The sequence below is a fragment of the Gallinula chloropus genome (genome assembly GCF_964237585.1).
Source record: "Gallinula chloropus genome assembly, chromosome: 2".
Classification (NCBI taxonomy): Eukaryota; Metazoa; Chordata; class Aves; order Gruiformes; family Rallidae; genus Gallinula; species Gallinula chloropus.
The window spans coordinates 27182404-27205797 of record NC_140086.1 but is presented as its reverse complement, the minus strand read 5'-3'; the positions used below and the strand labels follow the sequence as shown (position 1 = coordinate 27205797).

General features: G+C 40.2%; 1 protein-coding gene across 2 annotated transcripts in view; it reads right to left on the bottom strand.

Annotated features, from left to right (window-relative positions):
* Positions 1–23394, bottom strand: part of RUNX1T1 (RUNX1 partner transcriptional co-repressor 1) — a 113898-nt gene that overhangs the window by 45224 nt on the left and 45280 nt on the right. For both annotated transcript variants that reach the window (XM_084260384.1, XM_084260385.1), the window contains 3 exons: positions 5825–5962; positions 1815–2056; positions 1–56 (listed from right to left, as the gene is read on the bottom strand). The exon at positions 1–56 is cut by the window's left edge and continues 34 nt beyond it. In XM_084260384.1, coding sequence (XP_084116510.1) covers positions 1–56; positions 1815–2056; positions 5825–5962 — 436 coding nt within the window. The remainder of the gene's footprint in view (positions 57–1814; positions 2057–5824; positions 5963–23394) is intronic.

Here is a 23394-nt window from a genome sequence, read left to right as displayed (position 1 = left end):
AAGTTAGTAGCTTCTTGCAGTTTGGAATGAAATTCTTCAATTGTCAAAGTAGAATTCTGTTGAGAAAAAAAATTCTGTCTTGGTGACAAAATAATGAAAACACTTAGCAAGAGAAACAGTAACCAAAGCACTCTGAAATTGCTTAATAACTTGTTCTTGATATTGATAAGAGGATAAAGAAAAGCATGCCGCATATTAAATTATTACTTTATTAAAATACTCAAAAGAAACCACTAGCATCTCAGACATTCAGTGCCTGTTGCTTAGAGCACAGTTTAACCTCTCAGGTGCTAAACATGGAAATGCTTTCACATTTCAAGCATCAGTTAAAGCTGCTTTTCTCAACTTATTTTTTATTTTATTTTATATTGAAGCCTCTTGTAATATTGTTCCCAGTGCAGAAGCAGTAATTAACATGCACACACATAAAACAAACAAATAAATGAAGAAAAAAAAATCACACTTTTTAAAGGCACATTCCTCATTGTTTGAGGAGGAAAACTGCAATTTGCCTCTTGTACTTATAGAGATGATGGTTTACCACATTCCAAGCTATGTAGGAAAGTCATTACTTTGCAGCCGAGGACATAATCGTGAAGACCACGCGCTGCACAGGGTTGACCAAGGGAACAACGTGATATCTGGCCATTCCCAAGGAAAAGATCATCATTTGCTTGGATGAAGGTAAACATCAACTGCAATTAACAGTGGGCAAGCACTTTTGATCTGAAAATCAAGGGCAGGTAGATGCTCCCAAAGCTGACTTTAGCTTCTTTACTACTTCCCTTTCCACAGAGAACCACAGGACAAGCAAAACCACATTAAACAGGCGTTTTGGGTAAGGCAGCCAATGGAGGGTAAGATGTACTGAAGTTATGCTGCCTACATAAAAATTCCTTCTAACAGAGATCCAAGTGTAGCAGTACCCATTGCTGTCAGGTAGTGTTTTGTGGAGATACAAGCAGAAGTCACCTGAGCCCTAGTGCTAAAACCAGTGCTGGCAGTCTTTGCTCCCAACAAAGTCAATGGCAACTGCAGCTGCTCAGAACAAATGTAAGTTAGAGCCCCACAACAGCATTTCTAATTATTGCTGAAGGAGATACATGGGAGACAGCAATGGCTGGCAGAGAGGGCACTTTACTGGGAATAAAAAGAATCCTGGTCTAGGTTCACAATAATTTGTAAAAAAAAAAAAAAAAAGCAGCCTGACTTGACAGATATAAGTAGGAAAAAGCTGAAATGATCATCCAGCTATATCATCACACAAAGATAACCTTATTAATAAGGTGGCTTAAACAGCAGCAATGCTCTGGCAGGTTCCTCACTGTTGGGTCCAATGAATACTGATAAGAGGTTTTCCACTGCATAGCTGCAGTCCAAACACATCTTCCATTAAGCCTTTTTAGCCAGTATTCTGCCACTATACGTACAGGGCACTCTCCCCAGCCAATGAAACTAAGCAAGCCAAACCATATTTTGCCACATTATATAATTCAAGATATGTCTACATTAGGGGTGCTGCCAGTATAGGATGAAAACACTTTCACACCATTACAGCGTAACACTGTACTGGCAAAAAGAGTCAAGTCTACATCTGGTTGGGAATAGCTGCCACTCCTGGGAAGCTGGTCAGGTTACTTGTGTCAGCTCCGGGAGCAAGAGCCAGCACTTCATTCCTGCATGTTTGCTATCCCTGAAGCATGATATATGCGGTGTATCCAACCCACTCTTTTATATAATAAACATGCCAAGCATAAAAGAAGGAAAAGGAGAGAAAAAGATCACAGTTATTACATCATCGGTTTTTTGCTTACCACAAGTCCTAGCACAAGGGTACGCACTCTCTCCCCAATCTCTGGTGAAATGTCATTGCCAAACTGCTGTAAGGTTGTAAGAAATCTCTTCAGTTTGCTGAGTTGCCTAGCTCCACAAGCTGGCGGTAACTGCTGGTTAGCCAGAGAAGAGGAAGAAGAAGAGGATGGCCCATTGCTAAAGCCATTAGGAGGAGATGGAGCTCCATTTAACGCTGTCGGTGAATGGCTAGTGCCATTGGTTACTGAAAGAAAAAGAGAGAAGGGAGGATAAAATAGAGAGACAAGAGAAGGGTGGGGGGGTGAGGGGGGGGGAGAGAGAGAGATTGAGAGAGAGAGAGAGGACAGAGGGGAAAATCCATCAGCTCATGTGTTCCGTGCTTGACCTCAAAATTAATTAAGTTGCACAATCAAAGATAATTAGCCTTTTGACAGAGTGACACTCTACAGTTTATATCTATTTCCCAGTAGCTAGTACTGAATGGTGTACGGATTGGAAACAACAGCAGCTGCCTCTCACACAGTCCCCTTAAAGTGCTCCTGGACCTGAAAAGCATCATTTGAATACCAGTCTTTTGTCAGAAGATTTTTAAAAGAAAGAGAGAGAAACCAAGAGGGAAAGAACATGAGTGCATATATGATTGAAGAAAAAAAAAATATTCTTTGGAGTAGGTAAAAAAATGCGTAGACATATTTCACAAAGCCTCCGTTTATCTCTGAATAATTTTACTTGTGTTTTGCACACACAACTGACAGCTGTGTTTATAAAACAGGACTTTCACGTTTTAACCTTACACCACCCAATGAGGAGGTTCATTTTTCTCATACAGATTTCCTAGCTGGTAACATATGGAGCACGTGAAGTTGTTTGTGCAGGTACAAATGGTGCCCTGCTCACTGTGGCCTGAAGCCTTGCAGCTAGGGCACAAAGGTAGACTTCAGAAGGCTTCTCAGAGACCACGAGCAAAGCATTCAGCCTTCATGTGCCAATACGTATCTCCAAAAAGGATAAGCAAGCATTCTGCTCCTGTTGCAAGGTTGCTGTGAGAATAACTGTCTAAAGTACTAAGTGTTCAAAATTTATGGCAACAAGATTCATGCAGACATACTGAAGACAACAACAGACAGTTTTTGGCAGCGATTTCAGTTTGATTCTTATCCATGCTCCAGAAGAGAGCAGGGAATCATACCGAGGACATCCTTTTCCACACAGGTTACTTGGAACAGCAACAATCAAACACACTCTGTCGAGGCTGTTTTAGTCTGACTCGCCAAAATGACAGCGAATGGCAAGAAAAAGGATAGTTCCCTAGAAATATGAATGTATTCCGTGCCAGGTGTGGGCACGCAGCATGCGACTGTACCCAGCAGCAGTTGCACTCAGCTGGCCATTGCCCTGGAGAAATTTGCTGACTGGTTTTGGGATGTCACTCGGAACCCATCCCAAAAAGCAACAGAAACCAGGAACATGTCTAAAATCAGTAATGCATAGGAGTATTAGTCTAAAATGCTTCCTATTTAAAAAGGATAACCAAGGCAAGCTATTAACTTAAAGAACTTTCAATGTTTCTTAATGACCGGCCTCTCTGAAGCCAAACATCCCTTTCTCCATCACTTTCTCCAGAAGTCATCTTTATTTTCAGATAGCAAGTCATTTCTTCAGGGTGAATGCTTATTACCAGATTTAAATCACCATAATATTTTTGAAGGAGTTTTTTGCCCCACTTTTTTTTTGAGATGCCCTTCTGGAGGTGCTACAGAAAAAAAATGTTCCGAATGTTTATATGGTTTCTGCTTGTGTTTTAGCTTAGTTTTTGGTTACCTTTTCTAGCTGTGTGGGCTAGGGAGAACAAGAAGTGGAAAAAAGTGGAACTAGAAAGAAACTGGTCTTAGCAAGTTCAGCTCCACTTGTAGCTCCAAGCCATGCTCCCTGAGCTCTGCAGTAGAATGAGATATCCGAGTAAACAAATACATCATGATTGCAAGGAACTTGCATAGCCAAAAGTCATCATACCATGAACTTAGTAAATAAGGCTTGGGAAGAATAAGAACATGTCCTGCTTTAGCCTGACACCACCTCACAACTCAGGCACTAGTAAGGGACAGCTCTAGCCAAAGGGCTCTGGTGCTGTGATCAAGAAAGCACAGAACAGCAGAGCTCATTACCTTAGATATGAGGAGGAGAAAGGCAGGTAAAATTTCTCCCACAACAAAAGAAATATAGAAATACTCTGCAAATGCAGCTTTTCTTTTTTCTTTTTTTTCTTTCTAATAGCCATCCTTATACTAATGATTTTATCTCTTTCTTTATGATGCCTGAATTTGCCAACTGGCAAAGATCTACATCATTTTTAGAACAAAACCATGCCATTAATAAAACAGAATTTAGCATTTTAAGATTTCAAACTAATATATGTCAAGAGTTTTTAATCACCTAAACCAAAACAAGCATACTCTTGACCAGAAAACAAATGTGATCTTCCTGTTCTACAGGCATTCCCACTATAGTAATAATAAATTTAACAACAGACACTCGAACAGAAGCGCTGGAACTGTTACAGCCAAACTCCAAAATCTGGACAGGGTAAAACACAATTAAAATTATATTTTTACTGTTCATATATTATATTTCTTGGTCTTTTAGTCTTCATATAAAAAGCACCAAAAATCCAGCTACAAACTTTCTGAAGTGCTGAACCCCATAAAATAAACAAGCATCCAGAAATCTGGTGTGTAAACTCAAGATTATAAAAGTGATTAAAGAAGAACATTGTCCTATTCCTTTTATAGCTGTCAAAGCACATCACACTGGAAAGCCTTATCTGTAAGAGCCCCATCCTGCAAAAAACTAGAAACAATTTAACTTAAAACCGGAGCAGCTCCTAGGATGATTCAGGTGCTGGAGTTAAGCAAAACAGACAGCTCCTTGCAGGATCAGGGTCAGTGGGTTAAATTTGAGTTTATGTGAATAGCTGGCACAAACCCTCCTCAGTGTTTAGGTTCGATGTAAATCGTCAGGACAGGGTTCCCTGGGATAAGCAGTACAAAGGCCTCCAGCTGGCCTTCTGCATAGAGGTGAATTTTAAATAAGAGATTTAACAGACAGGGACTAAACAGACATAGGCAAGACAAATAGAAGATGCTGCCTTCATTCTGTTTAGGCATATGTATTCTACTGTTCTAAAAATGTTTTATTTAAAATGTGAAATGTAAACACATTCTCATGTTTATACTATTACAAGACAGTATAAAAGAGACCCAAAAATTTGCAGCTAAGGCTTTGTAAGAGAAATGTGGATCATTTCACGGCTGTGAAAAGAATAGTCCAGACAATGTGCCAGATTTAAATCTCAGTTACACTGATACAAATGCAGAATAATTCAATCAAGACTACTGACTTTTCTTGTGTGTTTACATCAAGAAGCTGAGACAGAGATGCAGCCTCAAGTGATTTAGAGAAGTGGCCACAGACTAGAAATCTCTAGATAAAACAATAAAAGGCCTTTATTTTGGGGTTAACATAAATATTAACTAGATGCAGTCTAGTCCTCAAATCAGAATTGTTCATTCAGTCATAAGTGGCATGAATGTAAGTGTTTTCTTTATGAATTATCCCCCACTTTAAAAACGTAAACAAACAAAAGCCCAAAGTTTCTATACAAAAGGGAATGGAATCCTTTTAACAACAGACTGGCATAAAAGGGGAGAAGAGGGTTTTCTGTATTTCTCACAGAAGGATGGATCTGAGCATTGAGTACTTGGGAAATGAATGCTTACTGTTCTTTGACACTATGGTCAAGTTGTCAATGAAACACAACTCTGAGCTGAAGGTCTTAATACCTTAAAGATGTATAAATCTGTTGTGATTTTAGTTCTGCCTAATTACTTTGTCCCAGTACAACCAAATGCTGCTCCTCCCATGTTACGCAGGTTTCCCTTCACATATTTTGGTTTCTTACATACAGAATAGAAAGAATATGGAAGAAAAGGCAGAAAAAAATAAGTCTAATTACACGTTGTGGGCGTGAATGAACTGGTTCTTGGAGCTCCTTGGGTAGTGGGAGGAGGTGGCATGGTTGGAGGCGTCAGCCTGGATTGTGTCTTCACATCCACAGGTGAGTCTGGCATTGTGGAATGCTTCTCAGTGCGATCTGCAACACACCACAGGAACACACTGGTTTATTTCCCCAGGCACACCCCCTCTGACAAAAACTTTAAAGCTAATACAAGAAGTGAGACATTTCAGCATCTGCCACAGAAGATTACACCTGATTATCTACTCCAGTGTGTTCTTCCCAAATTACATCATCTAAACCTTACTTAAGAAGGTGTAACACAGATGGTAAGACCTCATTTGTATCAGTGCTGCATTATCTTTTGCTTTTATTTCTAGCATGTGCAGATGCTACCTCCCAAACACTCCTGGAGCTGCAATGATACCACCTTCCTTCAAGGTTCTCACGTTAGCCAGGAGGAAAAACAGAAACGAAGGTAATAAATCCCTTTACGACAGCTCTTGCAGAGCTAAAGCGTGAAGCTCTTCAGTACAGGTGAGTTGTTGGGTGGGATATTGGTTGAAGCCAGCTCATGTGTCTTTTTTGCAACACCTGCCATCCTCTTCATCGCTTCTCTTTGCAATCACGGAGGGATACTTATCTTGAATACCGCGTGTTTCCTGGATCATTTTACCACCCCGCCCTTGGATATTCTTACATTCACCAGAAAAATGAACACAACATGCCAAAACAGTAAGACAATCATCACACACACATATATACCATTGTTCTTTTTAAATAAAGCATCTATGTTTGCACCTTCACACATTAAGAAAAACGTTAATGTTCAAAACCTGCAAGATGAGTAGAAACATACCTCCCTGAGAAAACAAAACGAACAAAAGACAGAACTGGCAGAAAAACAAACAGTTCTCTTGCAAGAAAAGATGTAACACATCTGATACAGAAGCTATAGAAGTATCATCTGGTTCCAACATCTTTTTGGTCACCTCTACATTTGTGGTTGTTTTTTTTAAAACCCTTACATTTCATTTATCAATATTGGGCAAAACATGACAACATTTACCAACTGAAAGCAAAATTAAAGCATCCTTACTAATGCCAGGAGTTTAGTGAACCAACTCTAGTAAAGATGAGTAAGATCAAATTTAGCTTCTAGTAGGCATAAGTTAAATTCTTCCATCTGTACTTTCGGGGGTCAGGGTTATTTTTTTTATACACTATCCTACAAAAGTCTTCCTGAGCTCCATTAAACCACTGTGCAAAGCAAGTGTGACTGCTAATGGGTAATCACGTTAAGTCTGTGGTTTTAATTCAAGGCAATAGCAAAATCCGTCACGTTCTATAAATTCCATCACTCCACTCTGCAACGTGCTTTGCTTGTTCTTACAAACAACATACAAGCTTCAAACAAAACAAATCATATCGAAAATTTGCCCTGGGAGACACTACGAGAAATTAAAAGCAATGCGTACATTTAACAAAGGAAGGGCATGTTTAAAAGAGGCTCAGAACACTTAAATATCAGAAAGAAAAAAAAAATTAACACCACAGATACCAATCGTTAGCTGTCTGGAACTGAGGAAGTATGTCCCAGAGACACAGTGTGTCAGGCACTGCAACTATAGAAGTTCGCCCTTCATAGAAGTGCCTACAGACGATGCTTCAGCTCTCAGGGAGTCATTTCATGTAGAATTTAGAGACAAGTTTGGGAAAGATGAGCAGTGAAACACCCCCAGAACAGGATGAGGGGAATACAGATACAGAGTTGTAGATTTGTAGTGCTGATCTAAGGTTAGTAAAACTCAGCTGTATGGGGACCAGTATCAAAAATTACTAGTCTAAATATTAAATCTATTACAGACAGGTGAGATTTGATTTGCAGATCAAGCAATAGTAAATTATTATATGCTGGAAAACAAAAGCAAGTTTTTAAACATAATCTATACAAATTTCCTTTCCACATCACTAGACTAAAACAGTTAAATCTATATCTTCAACAAGCCATTCATTTAACATAAAGAACTATGAAAACTCGTCTTGAAATGTTAATTGCTTCCTTAATAGCTGAATTCATCTTGCACTCACCTCAACCAACCTCAGCAACAAGGGAATAAATAGCTTTCAGCTCATGTTGCAACAGAGGGAAAGAGGCACAGCAGTGAGCCGAAGCCCTCCTAAATAAAGGCAAATATTTCTGCCATGCCAAGAAAGGAGAGAGAAAGGGAGGCTTGCCAGAGCTAGTGGGGAGATAACAGTGGGAACTGCTGGTCCATCTGGTTTTCATTCTGCTAACACTCACATTGAACTGTTAAGGAAGGCAGTCCAGGTACACAGATTTGAAGCATGTGGGAGCGCAGACACAGGCACAGAGGAGATGGAGGTGGGTGGAAGAAGGAGTGAGAGAAATCGAACTCCTCTAACAGTCTGCTGCTCACAGCAAGCAGGCACAGCCTGTATCCTCCAATTCAGCTGTTGATAACTAAAAGCGATCCCGAGCCTGTAACCAACCGCGCAGCTCCTGCTCCCCTCCCTCACCGCATTTCAAAGTTCAGGTTTGCTCAGAAACGTGCTCAGAATGGAGGGGGGAGGCTTTCCCAAAAAATCTGGCGATGTTTTGTTACTTAAATTGAACATGGTAGTGGGAAATAGTGTGTTAGTTTTGCCCTCCAATTTCAGATTGCCGTTCTACCACAACCCAACTGGTTCTTACTCCCTTGAACAGCGTCTGCCACATGGTTTGCAGATCACTGAAATCATCCGCAGACCCCTGTACTTATCCTAGAAATATAATTACATTAGGCTTGATTTTCCCAATTATCTTTCTTTGGGCCTCTTAGGTGTTAAAATAAAACCCTCCATAGGCCACTTACCTTTGCTTAACCTCTCTCTCCCCTTTGCAAAGCCTTAAACCCCACTCTGCTACTGTATGATTGCAGGCAGGCAGATTTATCTCTGGTTGTCCAGAAGTTCCCTAACCCTGCCTCCTGTAAGGAGATACAAGGCTCCTTTCAAGCACACCTCAAAACCCTTCTAACCAGGGTACAAGATTATCTTGTTAGAGCAGGGACTCTCTGGGGGCAGGGGAGGGAAGGGCTTTTGAAGAATTACAATGCAACACGCAAAGCTCTTCCACATGCTTGGAAGTCACCATCGCCAACACACCGCCCAGGAGAACAGCCTGCTCCACTGCAGCCTTTACATCCCACCTTTCCACCCTCTTTGAAGAGCAAAACTCCTGCAGGAGCCATTCAGCTCTCACTGCTCCTGTTTACTTGCTCTCTGCCTGTTCCCCAATCTCCTCCAAGAGAGCTGAGAGCACCTTGCCTACAGCTGTTCTGCACCCACCTCAGTCCCACCACCCACAACCCCAGCAAAGCTCAGCAGCTCTGTTTTTAAGAGGAAGATCTCTCTGGGTGACAGAGCACAAAGCAGAGTCAAGACTGATAAAAGCATTCTTTAGCCTAGAACTCCAGCTTCCACAGTAACTTTTTAAAATTTAAAACCAAAGAAGTACACAAAACTTTGACTCTAATTATTGAAAAACAGCCTGAAAATATGAAAGCTAAAGGCAAAACGGTATTTAAATTGTATTCAAGAGCCAAGTTTCCCCTAAACCATGTTATTCCATGAGGGCTTTTCTGTCTTGATATTTTTCATACAAACTCTCTGCGGATATTCTGATATCGCTATAATCAAGAGGTGATGAGGGTTTGGGGGGGAAGAATCCCTCAAGAGGAAAAACTATTTTTCACATATGAAACCCTGCATGTTGTAAGATTTCATGTAAACTTGCTCTGGCTTTATAATACAGGACCATATACATCAAACTCTGAAATTTAGAAAAACTATGTCTCAAAATGGCTTAACTTCTTGAATTCAAAACCATTTTTTATGCTTTCATGTCAAACCAAACTCCCCACTTGCAAAGTGAGTTTTGATTTTATTTTTTTCCCTGTTGGACTTTGACATTTCAAACAATAATCCTGAATTAGCAGGCACCCATCAGAATGTTTCATATAGGCAGTATCCCACAGCATCCCACATTTCAGAGCACAGGCTGTGTATACAGAGAGCGTAACTTATTTCAGGTGCAAAGATTTCTTCCACCAAATCCCTCTAACCAGTGACAGACTTGCACTCCTTAGCCCAGTTTGGATCAAATGGGGCTGAAACCAGAGGTCCTCCAAACCAGAGGGAAAAGGCGACATCTGCAACTCATTCTGCAGTGTTCATTGCAATCAATTCAGGATGGAGATAGATGGTGAAATAATGGTCTAGTCCTAATCCATACACACAAGCCTCTGGTGCAGTGAGAGACTTAGAATAAATTCAGAAAATATGTTTCAAGTATGCAGAGATCTATTGCATTTGCTTTGGATTAATATTTTTTTTTATTGGGGAAAAATGGAAATATACATTAGGAATCTCTTTTATAGCATAGAGTGAAGAACTGTAATTTTGCCACAGAAGTATTTTGCTCCAGTTTAAATTAAAGAATGTTGTAAACCCGACTTAAAATTATGATATTCCTTCTGTGGATTTCTTGGTTTGTGAAACTATGCTGCTCTTGTCATTCAGTCAGTTTTTATGGGAGGTGTTGTTTTTATCACTATATTTAGCTGTTAGGTGAACACTGATATTTACCGTAAGCACAGGCAGCTTCTGAGGACAAATAGGGAAGACACAAAGCAGAGCACGCAGGAGGCAAGGGCAAAAAGAGATGTGCATGTATTCAAACTGATTTACTTTACTTCCTGTATCCTAAATGATTTAGTCCATTTTTAAAACAAGGCGGTCTTTCATATATGGCACCATTTCAGCTCACGTGGCACCCTTCCAAGTCTAACGCATCAAGGAAAGCTGATGTATGGAACAAAATATGGAATATATAAATACTTTACTGATACCGTTTCAATAGCCAATTCAATGTCAAGCATTTCTAGGAGTGGTGTGTTTTCAATTTCCTTTTTTAAATGAAAAAAAGTATAGTATAATACGCTGTGGCATTTATTTTACTTATAGTTAGTGCAAACAGTTCCAGATGTATATTCAGGCATGAAAGATTCTTAAAAGACGCTCTATATTGATTGTACAGTACTTACTACTTCTGTGCCAGCACATTAAAAATAAAAATAAAAACTACTAAATTAAAAGAGCCCATTGTTTTGTTTCCTTTAAACTCACAGAAAGTACAAAGCCCGCATAGAACACATGGTATTAGAACTCACCCCCGACATCTGAATTATATGGATTGAGACCTAAATCTGTGGGATGTAATACTGATGGTTACCTAGATGGCATTCCACTCATTTTGATTGTTTTGAGAGGGGCAGGGTGGAATTTACAAGCAGGAAACTACAGGCTGAGAGTCATAGTGGTGATAAACTGTGAGACAGAAACCCAGAAGTCCATCAAAGAAAACAAATTCCATACCTCTTCCAACCATAATGCCATTACACTAGAGTCAGTAAAGAACCTGCCATCACTGAGATTTGGCCACGCGGCACTGTGTTCATGGACACCCACAACTCCCGATTCTGAGACCTGACACTACACAGAGCAGAGCAGGTATCTGCCTTTGACTTGTTCAAGAACACACAGTATAAACCTGATAGGCATGGCAAAACCTACTCAGTCCATGCACTGCACACCTGCGAAGAACTCAAAAGTCCTATGATGACTGTAAAACACGACTTGGGGACAACACTGCTGCAGACCCTCTGCTGGCCTAGCATGCCTGGGACTTGTTTTGAGACCAGTCCAGTCTTCATTCCATTCTTCTCTTGGCCCTTCTGACTTTTTCTTAATGAATAAACAAGGACCTAAACACAATGGATGTTTCTGTACTATAAACAGCCGATCTCAAACAGGCGTAAGAGAGACATAACTTTCTGTCAGCACCAGACGCAGTCACATTACTGGCCTAGAAAGAAAACATCAGCCAGTTTCCTGCTCCCCCCTGAAGAACTTTTACTCACTAGGTTATTTGATTTGCAGAAGGGCAGTATCAGAAAGCAGCTCAGACACCAAGACTCCGTATTTTGTCATTAGACATTACCCCAGCAAGATTTATCCACCAGGAATGAGAATGCATGTGGGGTGAGTGACAGATGTGCACACAGCAAAGTTTTCAAGACGACGTAACGTTTCTTTGCCTTTTTAGCACGCTGGGTATGAAGCTCACATACCAAAGATGACCCTTTTGCAAGGTCAATATCACAACTTTGCTGCAGTCTTATCTTGGTTCTCCTCTGCTCAGATAGTTGAACATTTCATATCAACAGCTATTCTTGAGACTAAATGAAAGCATACTCAGTTTACCCATTTCTTCTCATTTAATATGCAGGAGCTGGAAGGAATTCTGTATCCTGGGAGTTCACTGAAGTTATCTCAGGCAAAGTTATCAGAGCTTTCTTCAGATGTGTTTAAAAAAGCTGTGAGAATAATGTAATTTCCACTCTGTCTTCCAAAACCTGAAAGGTATTTTTGTGCTACTGTCTCCAAGGTCCGGCAAGAAGAGCTTGTGGATGGTGTAAACTGGGCGAATAGCAGACAATGCTTTACATCATGTTCTTCACCCATAATGGTACCTTGACTGGTCCCACCATCATGACAATGGACCAAAACCACAGAAGCACTCCCTTTTGTTTCAACGCTAGGGCGAGAGATGCTGAGTGGCAAAGAAGACTGTCCCCCAAGCTCACTACTTTGTAACTGAAGACCAGATAGTTGCACATATTATAAAATAAGCAATGCATGTCTCAGAGTTGAAACAAAAACAATATGGCTTGGATTTGCTTGGACGTATTATTTTCTCCCAAAATAAATAAATTTGCCTTACCATATAACTTCATTTGGGGGAAAATAATCTTTTTTTTCTATTCATTTAACACTCTGACATGTTTTGACAGTTTGAAAACTATCATAAATTCACTTTCAGTTGTTTAATAATTAGAAACTGACTCCTGTCAGAACTGCGCCATCTTTTTTAAAATGTGTCTTTCCTCCTTTCCCCTTGCTGTCTTTGCAAATTTCACCATGTAAAATCCCTTGAACTTAGAAAGCAACACAGGGCAGGCGACATTCTAAATCTAGACCTAATAGCACCGTAACAGTCTATGAAATACTCTAGCAACAACAGAGAAGCACAAGGAGAGCCAAATTGTGGCAGATGCCCTAAGTTTCCATAAGCCTCCAGGAAATAAAGTCCCTGTCATCACTGAGTCCATACCAGTTGGCCTGTTACAAAGGTGAAGACAATGTGTATTTATTCTAAATATCCCACCAAGCATTGTAAAAATGCCTCTACATATGCATGACTAATGCAATTACTAAGCAAATAGTCCCACTATCATTATTGAAATACCATTTTCCTGGATCTTTTATAATTCTTTTTGTTGACAAGTTACCCAACTGTGTGTTTTGAATGTTTTTCTTTCACATCACAGGAACTATTACAACTATTCCAAACCCGGCTCATTGAACATTGAGGCCCAAGCAGAGTGAAGAAGAGGTGCCCACCACCAGCAGCATGAAGAAATAAGGAACAATCAGAACAACCACTGACCTTGCCCACGAGCTATGGAGGTGACAACCCCTTCACATTGGCAATCATGGAATCACAGAGTATCCTGAGTTGGAAGGGACCCATAAGGATCATCAAGTCCAACTCCTGGCTCCAACAAGGGCCAGCCAAGTCAGAGCATGGGACTGAGTGTGAGTGCATCATCCAGACGCTTCTTGAACTCAGCCAAGCTCAGTGCTGTGACCACTTCCCTGCGGAGCCTGTTTCAGTGCCCGACCACCCTCTCAGTAAAGAATCACTCCCTTCACTTTCCTATATTTACAGAGGAAACAAGTGGGGTGGTTTCAGATGTGGCTTCTCAAAGACTCCCCGACCAGTAATTTACTTTTTGTACCACCTTCTCTGGAAGACTTACCCTTGACAGGATTTGCTTGTTATTTGACAAACTACAGGTGAAGTTAAACACATATCCAAGAAACAAAAATATCCTCAGGATCAAATTAGTATTGTTGGTATGCTCTTACATAGCACACAAACTTCCCACCAGAAGTAAGAATATTTTCTCTCGCAATGCCAACTAAATTTTTCAAACTTGCATTCCAGAAGCCCACTTATGTTTTTATTCCAAAATTTGTATTGTCCTAAATTAACAAATAGTTGGTTACAGACAGCTAGAAGTCTGGAGTAAAATAAATATGAACTCTTTTATTTTTAATGCATTTACACAAAGTGTAAAGCATGGTATACCCATTTCAGAAAAGTCCTAAGAGAGTACCAATACCAGTAATTCAATAGATTTAACTAGAAATGAATTCTCTGATACAGACTAGATAAAATAATCTAAAATTACTTACCTAGATTCAGGGCAACTTTAGCTATTAAATTACTCTACCAGAAAAAAAAAGTTATTATGGCTGTACTTCTGAAGGCATCGCTTATATTTATAAAACATGCCAGAAGTCCAGAATCAAACATGGGTGTAGGAGGTGATATTTTCCATGGTTATACATCTGAAAAGATGACATATGGACTACTGAGAAGGTAATGGATATACATCTGGCTTTGCTTGATTTTAAACTATGGAATTTGTCATGGACAAGTCAAGATTCTCTAAGGTGCAGAGTGGTGCTGGCCAGCCTGGGCCAGCCTGCTCCTCAACCTCGTGGATCCAGCTCCCAAATCCTCACTTTATCAGATTGTACTGCTTACCCATCCAACAACCCAGTTCTTCCCAGTGGTATTTCAAATGATGAAAAGTCTGTTCAATTACACCAAATACACAGCCCCGTGGAGAAAGACCTTACCCTAAGACCGAAAAGCATGAGCAGCCAAGCTCCCTCCCAACAGCAAGTACCAGTCTGGTCCAAGGAAGGCTGATAATTTCTTCCATCCAACCCAGACAGCTAAATTAACAGACTAGACTCTCTATATAATCAGTGAAAAGTTACAATCTCCAATTTATTAATTCCTAATGTCAGATGGTATAAATACTCCCATATAGACTAAGTCCTTTGCCTTGGGAAAGCCAGAGGTATTCAGAAGACTCTAGCAGATGTATGCAGGAATCAGTGATCCTCAGTCACCAGGAATACCAACTCCTTGGTTCACATTCAGCCAGCCAAGACAGGTATCAATCCAGTGATGAGAAATACATGCTGAAATGTATTTCCCCCAGAAAATCTTGCTCAGGTGTTGCCACTATTACTTACTGCCAATACCAGCAGCAGGAAAGTGAAACTACAGGCTTTTCCCCTATCTCAAAGACTCTCAGTGTATAATACTGCAATTTAGTACAATTTATTACCCTAATCAGTACTTCAGCATTTGTGGAAATACACACTTTGGAAGACTATCATGTTACATCATCAGATGATGCCATTAAAGACATCTTGTGTTTACATGACTGTCTAGACAGTGTGTGAGAAAATACTCATTATTAATTACAAGTCAGCTCCTCCTTTATGCTGCACGTCTCACTAACTTTATTTTGGGCACTGCATCATACCTGAAAACACCAGTGGGGAGGTGGGAAGAGGAAGAAGAAAGTCTCAGAAACCTCACACAAAATTAATCTTCCTCACACACCTCAAATACTTTCTTAAATGAGGTAATATTACTTATTGACATATAAGCTTGCAAGCAAGACCAAATGTAACCATGAGCCTTGCCGCACTCCCTCCAGAAAGACTCGGATATCCGTGCGGAACTGAAGATGCTGAAAACAGCTGTAGGTAAATTAAGGAGACCACGCGCAGGGAATACAATTATATGCAATGTTTCTAGACCTTAAAGCATTGCAGCAGTCTTAGTCTTGTACAATAAAACTTACAACTTTCTTCTTTAAATGTACCTCACCTTTGTTTTGCATTTTTAATGGGGCGAATTTTGAATTTCTGGGGGGAGGAGGGGTGGTGATACCGTTGAAGCCTGAATTGAAAAAAAAAAAATCAGCAAAACATATAAGTAAAATATTAAAATAAATTCAAATTGCCATGCTTGGCAGTTGAGTAAAACGTGCTTCATTTCATGCCCAGCAGATTCAAATGATACATATTCCCCTTTTTTTCCTCACAAATACATAAACCCAAATGTTTTTAAGATTTATAGAACCTCATTTTCATCGAGCCAGCTAAACCTGCTATTCCAACACAGCACTGACCTACAAGCATCAGTACAGCTGTATGTGTGGGCACATGCCTCTGTGTGCGTGCAGTTACACACAGATTTAATCAAGTTTTACTTACTTGATTTTGCATATAAAAATACTTGCTGGGGTTTTGGTGGGCTGCTTTTTTTTGTTTGGTTGGGGGGGTTTTCCCCAATTTTTAAGCATTCTGCTTTAGAAAACTGTAAGAAAGAAATAGTCTTCAATTACACTGAAGGGAGTGTTAAATCGAGAGGAAACTGCAGGGCGAGAAGTCGGACACCGGAGAGAAACCACTCAGTGCTACAAGTGCAAGAGAAATATTGACACAGTACGGAAGTCGGACGTGTTTGAACTCTGAACGTTCAATGTGGATGCACTTAACCCTCGGTAATATGGTAAGTTTTCTCATACATGCTACCCTTATGAGAAGCAGATTTAACTCTCTCCGTGCTACGGAAACACCCTACGTTTGGCTGTGGGTCTGCCTACTCGGGTATAAACGCTTCGCTTCGCTTCTCCCAGAGGCGGCTTAACCAGAAGAGGAGCGCTTTCATGAGACGGGGAGGAAGATTCAACAGGAGGCACGGAGCTCTGTGGTGGGACAGAGGGTACTTGAGGGGCGGCCTGGCAGCCTTTCCGGGCGGGCGGCCCGGCGAGCGGGTGGCAAAGGCCCCTAGATGCACCTTCAGCTTCCGCTGCCGGCATGGACCGGACGAACGGGGCCGCTGCCCGGCCGGCAGCGCGCCGAGGGCAGGCCGGCAGCGCGCCGGAAGCGCCGTTCGCGGCTGGCCGCTGACCACTAGAGGGAGCCGACTTGTGCGGCCGCTGGAGCGGGGGAAAGCAAGGGAAGGGAATGGGGCAAACCCGAACCCCAAACCCAGCACCCCACCCCACAAACACCCCAACAAACCCTGTTCGTAAGGAAAATTCTAAATCCATGGCCAGGTACTCAGAAAGTCCAAGGGAGAGGCCGTAGGGGAAGCTCCCATATCGCAAGTTCACCTCAGCCGTGCGATACAGGGAAAGAGCTCGTGGCAACTCTGTGGGACACACCGGTGTGTCCTGTTCTGTCTCCTCAGTACCAAGCATAATATTAAGAGTTTCTCTGTAAATTTTGGGCTATAAACATTTGCCCCTGAAGAGTGCAGTGCTGAAAATCAGTTTCAGCACCTCTGGCTGTCACCCATCTATCCTATCCAAAGAAGTCAGGTGTTCCCACACACACAGACACACACACCCCTTAACACCTTTCCCCTCCACCTCATCCTCTTTGGAGATGGTTTTCAATATGAAATACTCGAAAGAAAGCAAAATTGCAGCAGGCAGCACATCAGATGGCAGCACGCCTAAAATCACACACTATATCCAGTCCCAGATCATGCTCACGCAACTATAGCCACGTGATGACATATGAATTTGAAAATACCCCACCAAAATTTAACACCATTTCTTTTTGCACCAAAACACAGAGAACCAAACAAAACCTGAGATTTTCTTCACATCTATAATCAGTCAAAGAGATCAAATGGCAAATGGGGCAGAAATAAAATGAATATATGAGCTAGGGAGCCTGCTTTGGCAGGGGGTTGCACCTGATGATCTCTCAAGGTCCCTTCCAACCCCTATGATTCTATGATTCTATGAAAGTTCTAGGATGTCACACGCAGAACCTTCTAAACATCCTTCTGGTGCCACATACATCTGCTAAAACCCAATGGCTGAGACAATTCAAAAACATAGAGAGATAGTGGCTGCAGTGGGATCTCCTATGAGGACATGTTTCTTTATGGTCTTCACTTCGAACAGAAGACGTGAAATACATCAGCAGTTATCTGGTAGGCTTAAAACTGCTTGAGATATGAAGAAAGAATGAACTGCTGAATTGCAACAACAACTATCCAAGGGGAATTTTTGAATTCCGAAAGAAAAAATTTAAAAGGCTGGAAAATACCTGGATGAAATGCTAACCAGTTAACAAGAACAATTGTCCTCAAATGAGTTCCTATCCATTATCTTTTTCATAATTATTCCAACAGAGCAAGTAGCTTCAGTAACTATGCATACAAATGACCTATTAGAAACTTAACAGGTCATTTCTAAAGGTGATTATGAGCTCTGACTTACAGAGCTACTCGGTTTTGCACATAATTCTGTTCAATGCCAACAATCTGCACAAAATTAAGATAAAATGTGTTTCCACAAGACTAAGTGGAAATAAACTTCAGAAACTAAACCCACTGCTTCAGAAGGCGTGAGCTGGTGAACGCTGATGAAGCAAAAGCAGTCACTCTTATAACTGAAATGTAGAAAAATTTGCTTTTGCCTCTGCTCTGCTGTCAGGAGAATGGAAAGAAGAGGCAGTAATTAAATGTTAGAGCTCTTACAATGCCACATGCTATAATTAAATGATGATGAGTGTAACAGCAAAAAGGTTAGATGGAAGGGATAAAAAGCATAGTGAGTTATCAGAGTGGACATCTGCTACAGATCAACAGTAAGGATAGTAGAAACGTATAAGTAAAGATACTTCCACCAGCTCTTTTAAGAGTTCTTGCAACAAGTGAATACTCTTCATCACAGTGGTCCTAACTGGCCCTGCTTCTTAATGGGCAGCGGTTTGTGCTTTCGCTGTAAGTGAACACACAATAGGTTTTGTATTAGAATATATTGGAAAATTATTCTGAATCCCCATTTAAGGAGAACAATAAAGGACAGGAGGGTAGATGTGCACCTTCCTCAGTTGCTGAGGTTGTTAAACAGTAGGACACAGAAACAGATCCTGGCACTCCCACTGTGAGTGGCTTGGGCATGTTGTAAAGAAGTTAACTGAGCAAAACCAGAATTGATTCACTTAAAATGTGCAGGGGAAAAAAGGTAAGAGGCAGCATACCAAGCTACATTAACCAGAGGAAAGAAAAGAAATACCAGCTTTTGTTCATATCAAATAGATGAATGAGAAAACAAAACTAAAAAACCCCTTTGATCTTAATTGAAATGAATGAAGATTGGGACAACTTACAAATATCTATGATATTGATGTAGCTTGGGTTTAAATCTGCCTTAATGACTAAGAACTTAAACTTGGACCAACAAACCCTGATTCTGGAAATGTGTCTGATTTTTTTACAGGAGGGAGTGAAACAGAAAATGGGGTTCTAATACAGATCATTCTTCTCTAGTTTTCTCTTTCAGGACAGAAAGAGGAGAGGTGAAACAAATGCTCAGAGGTACTATTACATCATTCAGTCATGCCTGAGACCTTGGGAGTCTCTAGACATTCCTCTTCTCCAGCAACCCTAAAGCCTGACAAGAAACTGTATGTCTTCCTTGGTTCTGCAAGAAGCCTTTTTTTTATGTCAACTTCGAACACATGCTCTGCATCATGTTATGTCATACTGGAACAGCTCCTTAAAACACTGAACTTCACTTGTGATTATTTATCTAAAAGCTTTGTTTTCTTTTAAACTTTGTGGTTTTTTGTTGGACTGTATCTAGCAATATCTAAACTCCCAAGGCTTCAACCTGCCATCTCAAAGAAGCTGATGCAAAAGAGTCCAAGTAGAGTTTACTGTCAGTCTGTATAAGTGAATAAAATGATAAATCTCTGTACTGAAAGCCAGCTGCTTCATTCTTAACTCTGATATATCCCCCCCACCCCTTCTCTTTTGCATTCTAGCTAGCATACAGCTGTAATAAATGTGGCTCTTCTCACAAGCCGTGCAGATGTTAACAGTTCTGTAGGACATCAAGAAACATTTCAAGAATCTTGTAAGTGCTGACTAAACTTGCTTGAATTACCCACACTACCTCCTCCACATTCCTATTCAGTAACATTAGCCTTCCTGAATGTATTAAGAAAAAAATAATTAGCATTTAAGCCAAGACATTAATATCTAGGTCTAAATGCACTATCAATAAACAAGGAATGTTCTTAAGCCATCAGACAACATACTCAGATAGTGAACCAAAAGAAGTCAATTTATTCTTTGTCAAGATGACTAATGCATTTTTCATGTCTTATCTATGCAAGAGCGGCTAAATGACAGTCTGAAAATATGTATTTATAAAAAGTCCTGGCTGGATGTATTTGAAAGAAAGGTTCAGAACTATAGCGAGGTCTTTTCCAGTAATCAAGTGAATTAATACTAAATTAGAATGAAGGGGTTCAAAGTACTACCTACTACATTTTTATTAAAGTTATGTTAGCATGACAGTCATATGCATTAAAGATTAAGCTAAAGCCTCAAACATGTTCTGGGCAGGAGCAAGAGTCCAGCTGTGCAGGTAAAGGACTAGATACCAAATGCATTCATTAAGCTGGTCTGCACTAGAGATACTGTTTTAATATTCTTCCTTCTTCAAGCAGCAAGCTTAGTCTTCTCTTTCAGAGTGGGACTTTCAGAACGCATGAAGCCGTTTAGAGGCACAGTCACCAACAAAGGCAAATGTGACTAGTACTCATGTTTTACTCCAGAAGCTTGAAAATCCCACATCAAATACCCTACCCTGTGTGTAAACTTCACACTTTCAAAACCTACTGGAAGGAGGGCTGCAGAGCGACTCACAGCACCGAGCCATAAAAGGATCACAATCTTTGACAAGTTCAGAAACAAAATGTGCAGTCGGGAGTTTCTACAGCTCAGTTTTGAGATTGTCTCCAGTCGAGTGTCAATCTCAGCAGAGTTTCAAAGAGGACAGGGTAGGGAGAAATCAAATGAACATATCAGTATGTTTCCTGCAAGGGATCGATAAAAAGACCCCCCTCCTACAAAGACTTTCGTACCTGCTCAACTTCAGATACTCATCCTATTATGGTAGCACACTTGAAGGTAAAATCAAGTCTTTGAAGGCATGGGGCTCAAATAATTTACCATGAAATGCAAAATTCAGGGTATTGTTTGTTCTTAGCAATACGAGAAATCTGAATATAAAGCAGAATTGCAACATGCTATTTTTTAAGTGCTTCCTGACACTGCTTTTAGAGTAACTTCATCAAAATGTCATAAAAAGAACATTTAAGCGCTTTGAGATAAGCCAAAGAGACAATAGACTACAATCTTAAAAAGAAGTTAATGTAATATTAACAGAAGCTATGTAATTAGCTAGTCCAAAACCTCAACCTGCCTTTAAGCATCCCTGAACAAAATAAAATAGAAGAAAAAAAGAACTGAAAGGGAAAAAAATTGAGATGGGGGGTGGGGGGCTGGGGGGGAGAGAGAGCCCGGGAGAGAAATAAAACAGGGAGAAAGAAAACCCTCATGAGCCAGAGTCCCTCACTGCTGTTATTCCTCCACCAGCGGAAACGCTCGGTTCAGTCATGGCTTAGGAGGCATAAACATCATTGAAATTCAAAGGCAGCTCTGAGAAAGAGGACGCCTCAATTGGTATGCAAGTGGTGTTTTCTCGCCCTGAATACATTATGAACTTGCAGCATGCTAATATGCCATGCTATCATAAGCACCAGATGGAACAGTAGGCAGTGTATGTCCCATCAAACCTCAGGAAGATGTATTAATGTTCCTGCTCTTTTTTTTTCCCTCCCTTCCCCTCCCTTCCCCCTTCCCTACTACAGCCCTTCAGCTGTGTCCCTAGACTGGCACATTTCTTAGCATCAGTCACCTGCTCCTGCAGCACAGTTCTCCAGGGTTGCCTCATCTTCACCAGGTGGTGCCAAGAATCTTTTCAATCTTTTTTATCGCAGAAGGTAAAGGCCACGAGACGTTTCAGGCTGTGCTTACTGAAGGGTACCAAGTACAAAAGCTAACATCATGAGATAAATGATAGATGAAGAAAGACTTCAGGTTTAAATCTAGCACAATTGTTTTAAATTATGTATAAGTAGCGCAGCACAAATTTCCCCCTCAGTACGATTGGCAAATGTAAACTTGGGGGGCAGAGGCAAAGAGTAAGATTTTCTGTGTAACCAAATAAAACAGAGGAAACTGGATTAAAGATCTTCAAACTGAATTCCATTTTTCATCACACTGGAAACATTTTCAGAGAAGACGTACACTATTCAACAGCCATTTGTAGGGCAACTGGCAAGGTCTAAGTTTAATTCAAAGTATGAAACTTAGTAACTGGCCCACAGACAAACTAGTTTACAGGATTTTTTAAAAAATTACATACTTTTTGATTTATGACTTGCTTAAACCTGTATGTATGATTCTAAATAACTGTAGTATTTTAATACTGCTTTGTGTCATTAGTGAATTCAGTCACAAGGAGGTTTTATCTGGCTAAACAGAAATAATCTAGTATTCTGTATGAAAGTATGTGCATATGCATACCAAACTAAAACATATTTCCTGGTATTACCAGGATTTGTCCTATCTTTTCATAGAAATATGCCTCCTATATAGTTTGCAAGAGTATTTTTTTCCTCCTACTGGGCCCTTCAAAAGATGAAATTAGGCCCTTGAGACTGTGCATTCAAATCACAAGTAAGAACAACCTGAGATGGCTGAAGAAAAAACCAAAGAGTTCAAAACATTTGAACTTTTAATGTTCAAGTGTTTTTTTAAACACGTTTGTTTTTCTGAAAGAAATCACATCAGTAAACATTTTGCTAATTTCTGGTATTTTAGAAACCACCTGCTGATTTACAAACAGTTCTTACTGTGCATATAAATCCATTATTTTCCTAACAACATTAGCCTTCTCATAAATACAGTCTAATTCTGCAAGATGGATTCACAACTCACACAAACTTTTCTGAGTATTAACATCGCGCAAAACCTCACAGAAGTCATCTGTTGCATGTATAAGAAGGCTTTTTCCAAGGTCTATTTGACAGGGATTTTCCCCCACGCATCCAATCTAAACAAAAATAAAAGCTAATTACCTTTTTCTTTCAAACGAAGCACTTCACTACTGTTACTCAAAAATAACAGGTGTTATTCTAGCATGTATTAAGTCCAGATGGAGTCTTAATACAAGGAAGTCTAGGGACTAAATCAGAAATCAGACCACTTCTTTCTTTTTTGTCTTCCTACTGAATATTGGGGAAATCGTTTCATTCCTTAATATATAGCCTTTAAGGATAATTTGATAGATTATGATTTGCATTGTGCAAATAAGTCTATTTAAGTCCATTATCCTGCATTATAAAGTAATTTCTGACACCTAAACAGCACTCAATTTAATTACAACATACTAAAATAGTACAACTGACTCCCAAAGGAACCTGTTTGGATCAGAAGATGATGATATATGCTAGCTGCTGATCATCTTTCACCAGCAGATCTGCAATCAACTGTTTTAAAGAACAGTATCAGAACATCTGCATCACCATTTTATTCTGTGGCAAAAAGCCCTCCAAAACCCAGCGATTACATGCAATGATGTATGCATATCCCAGACTTGTAAGCAGACATAGTTTAAACCCACCAG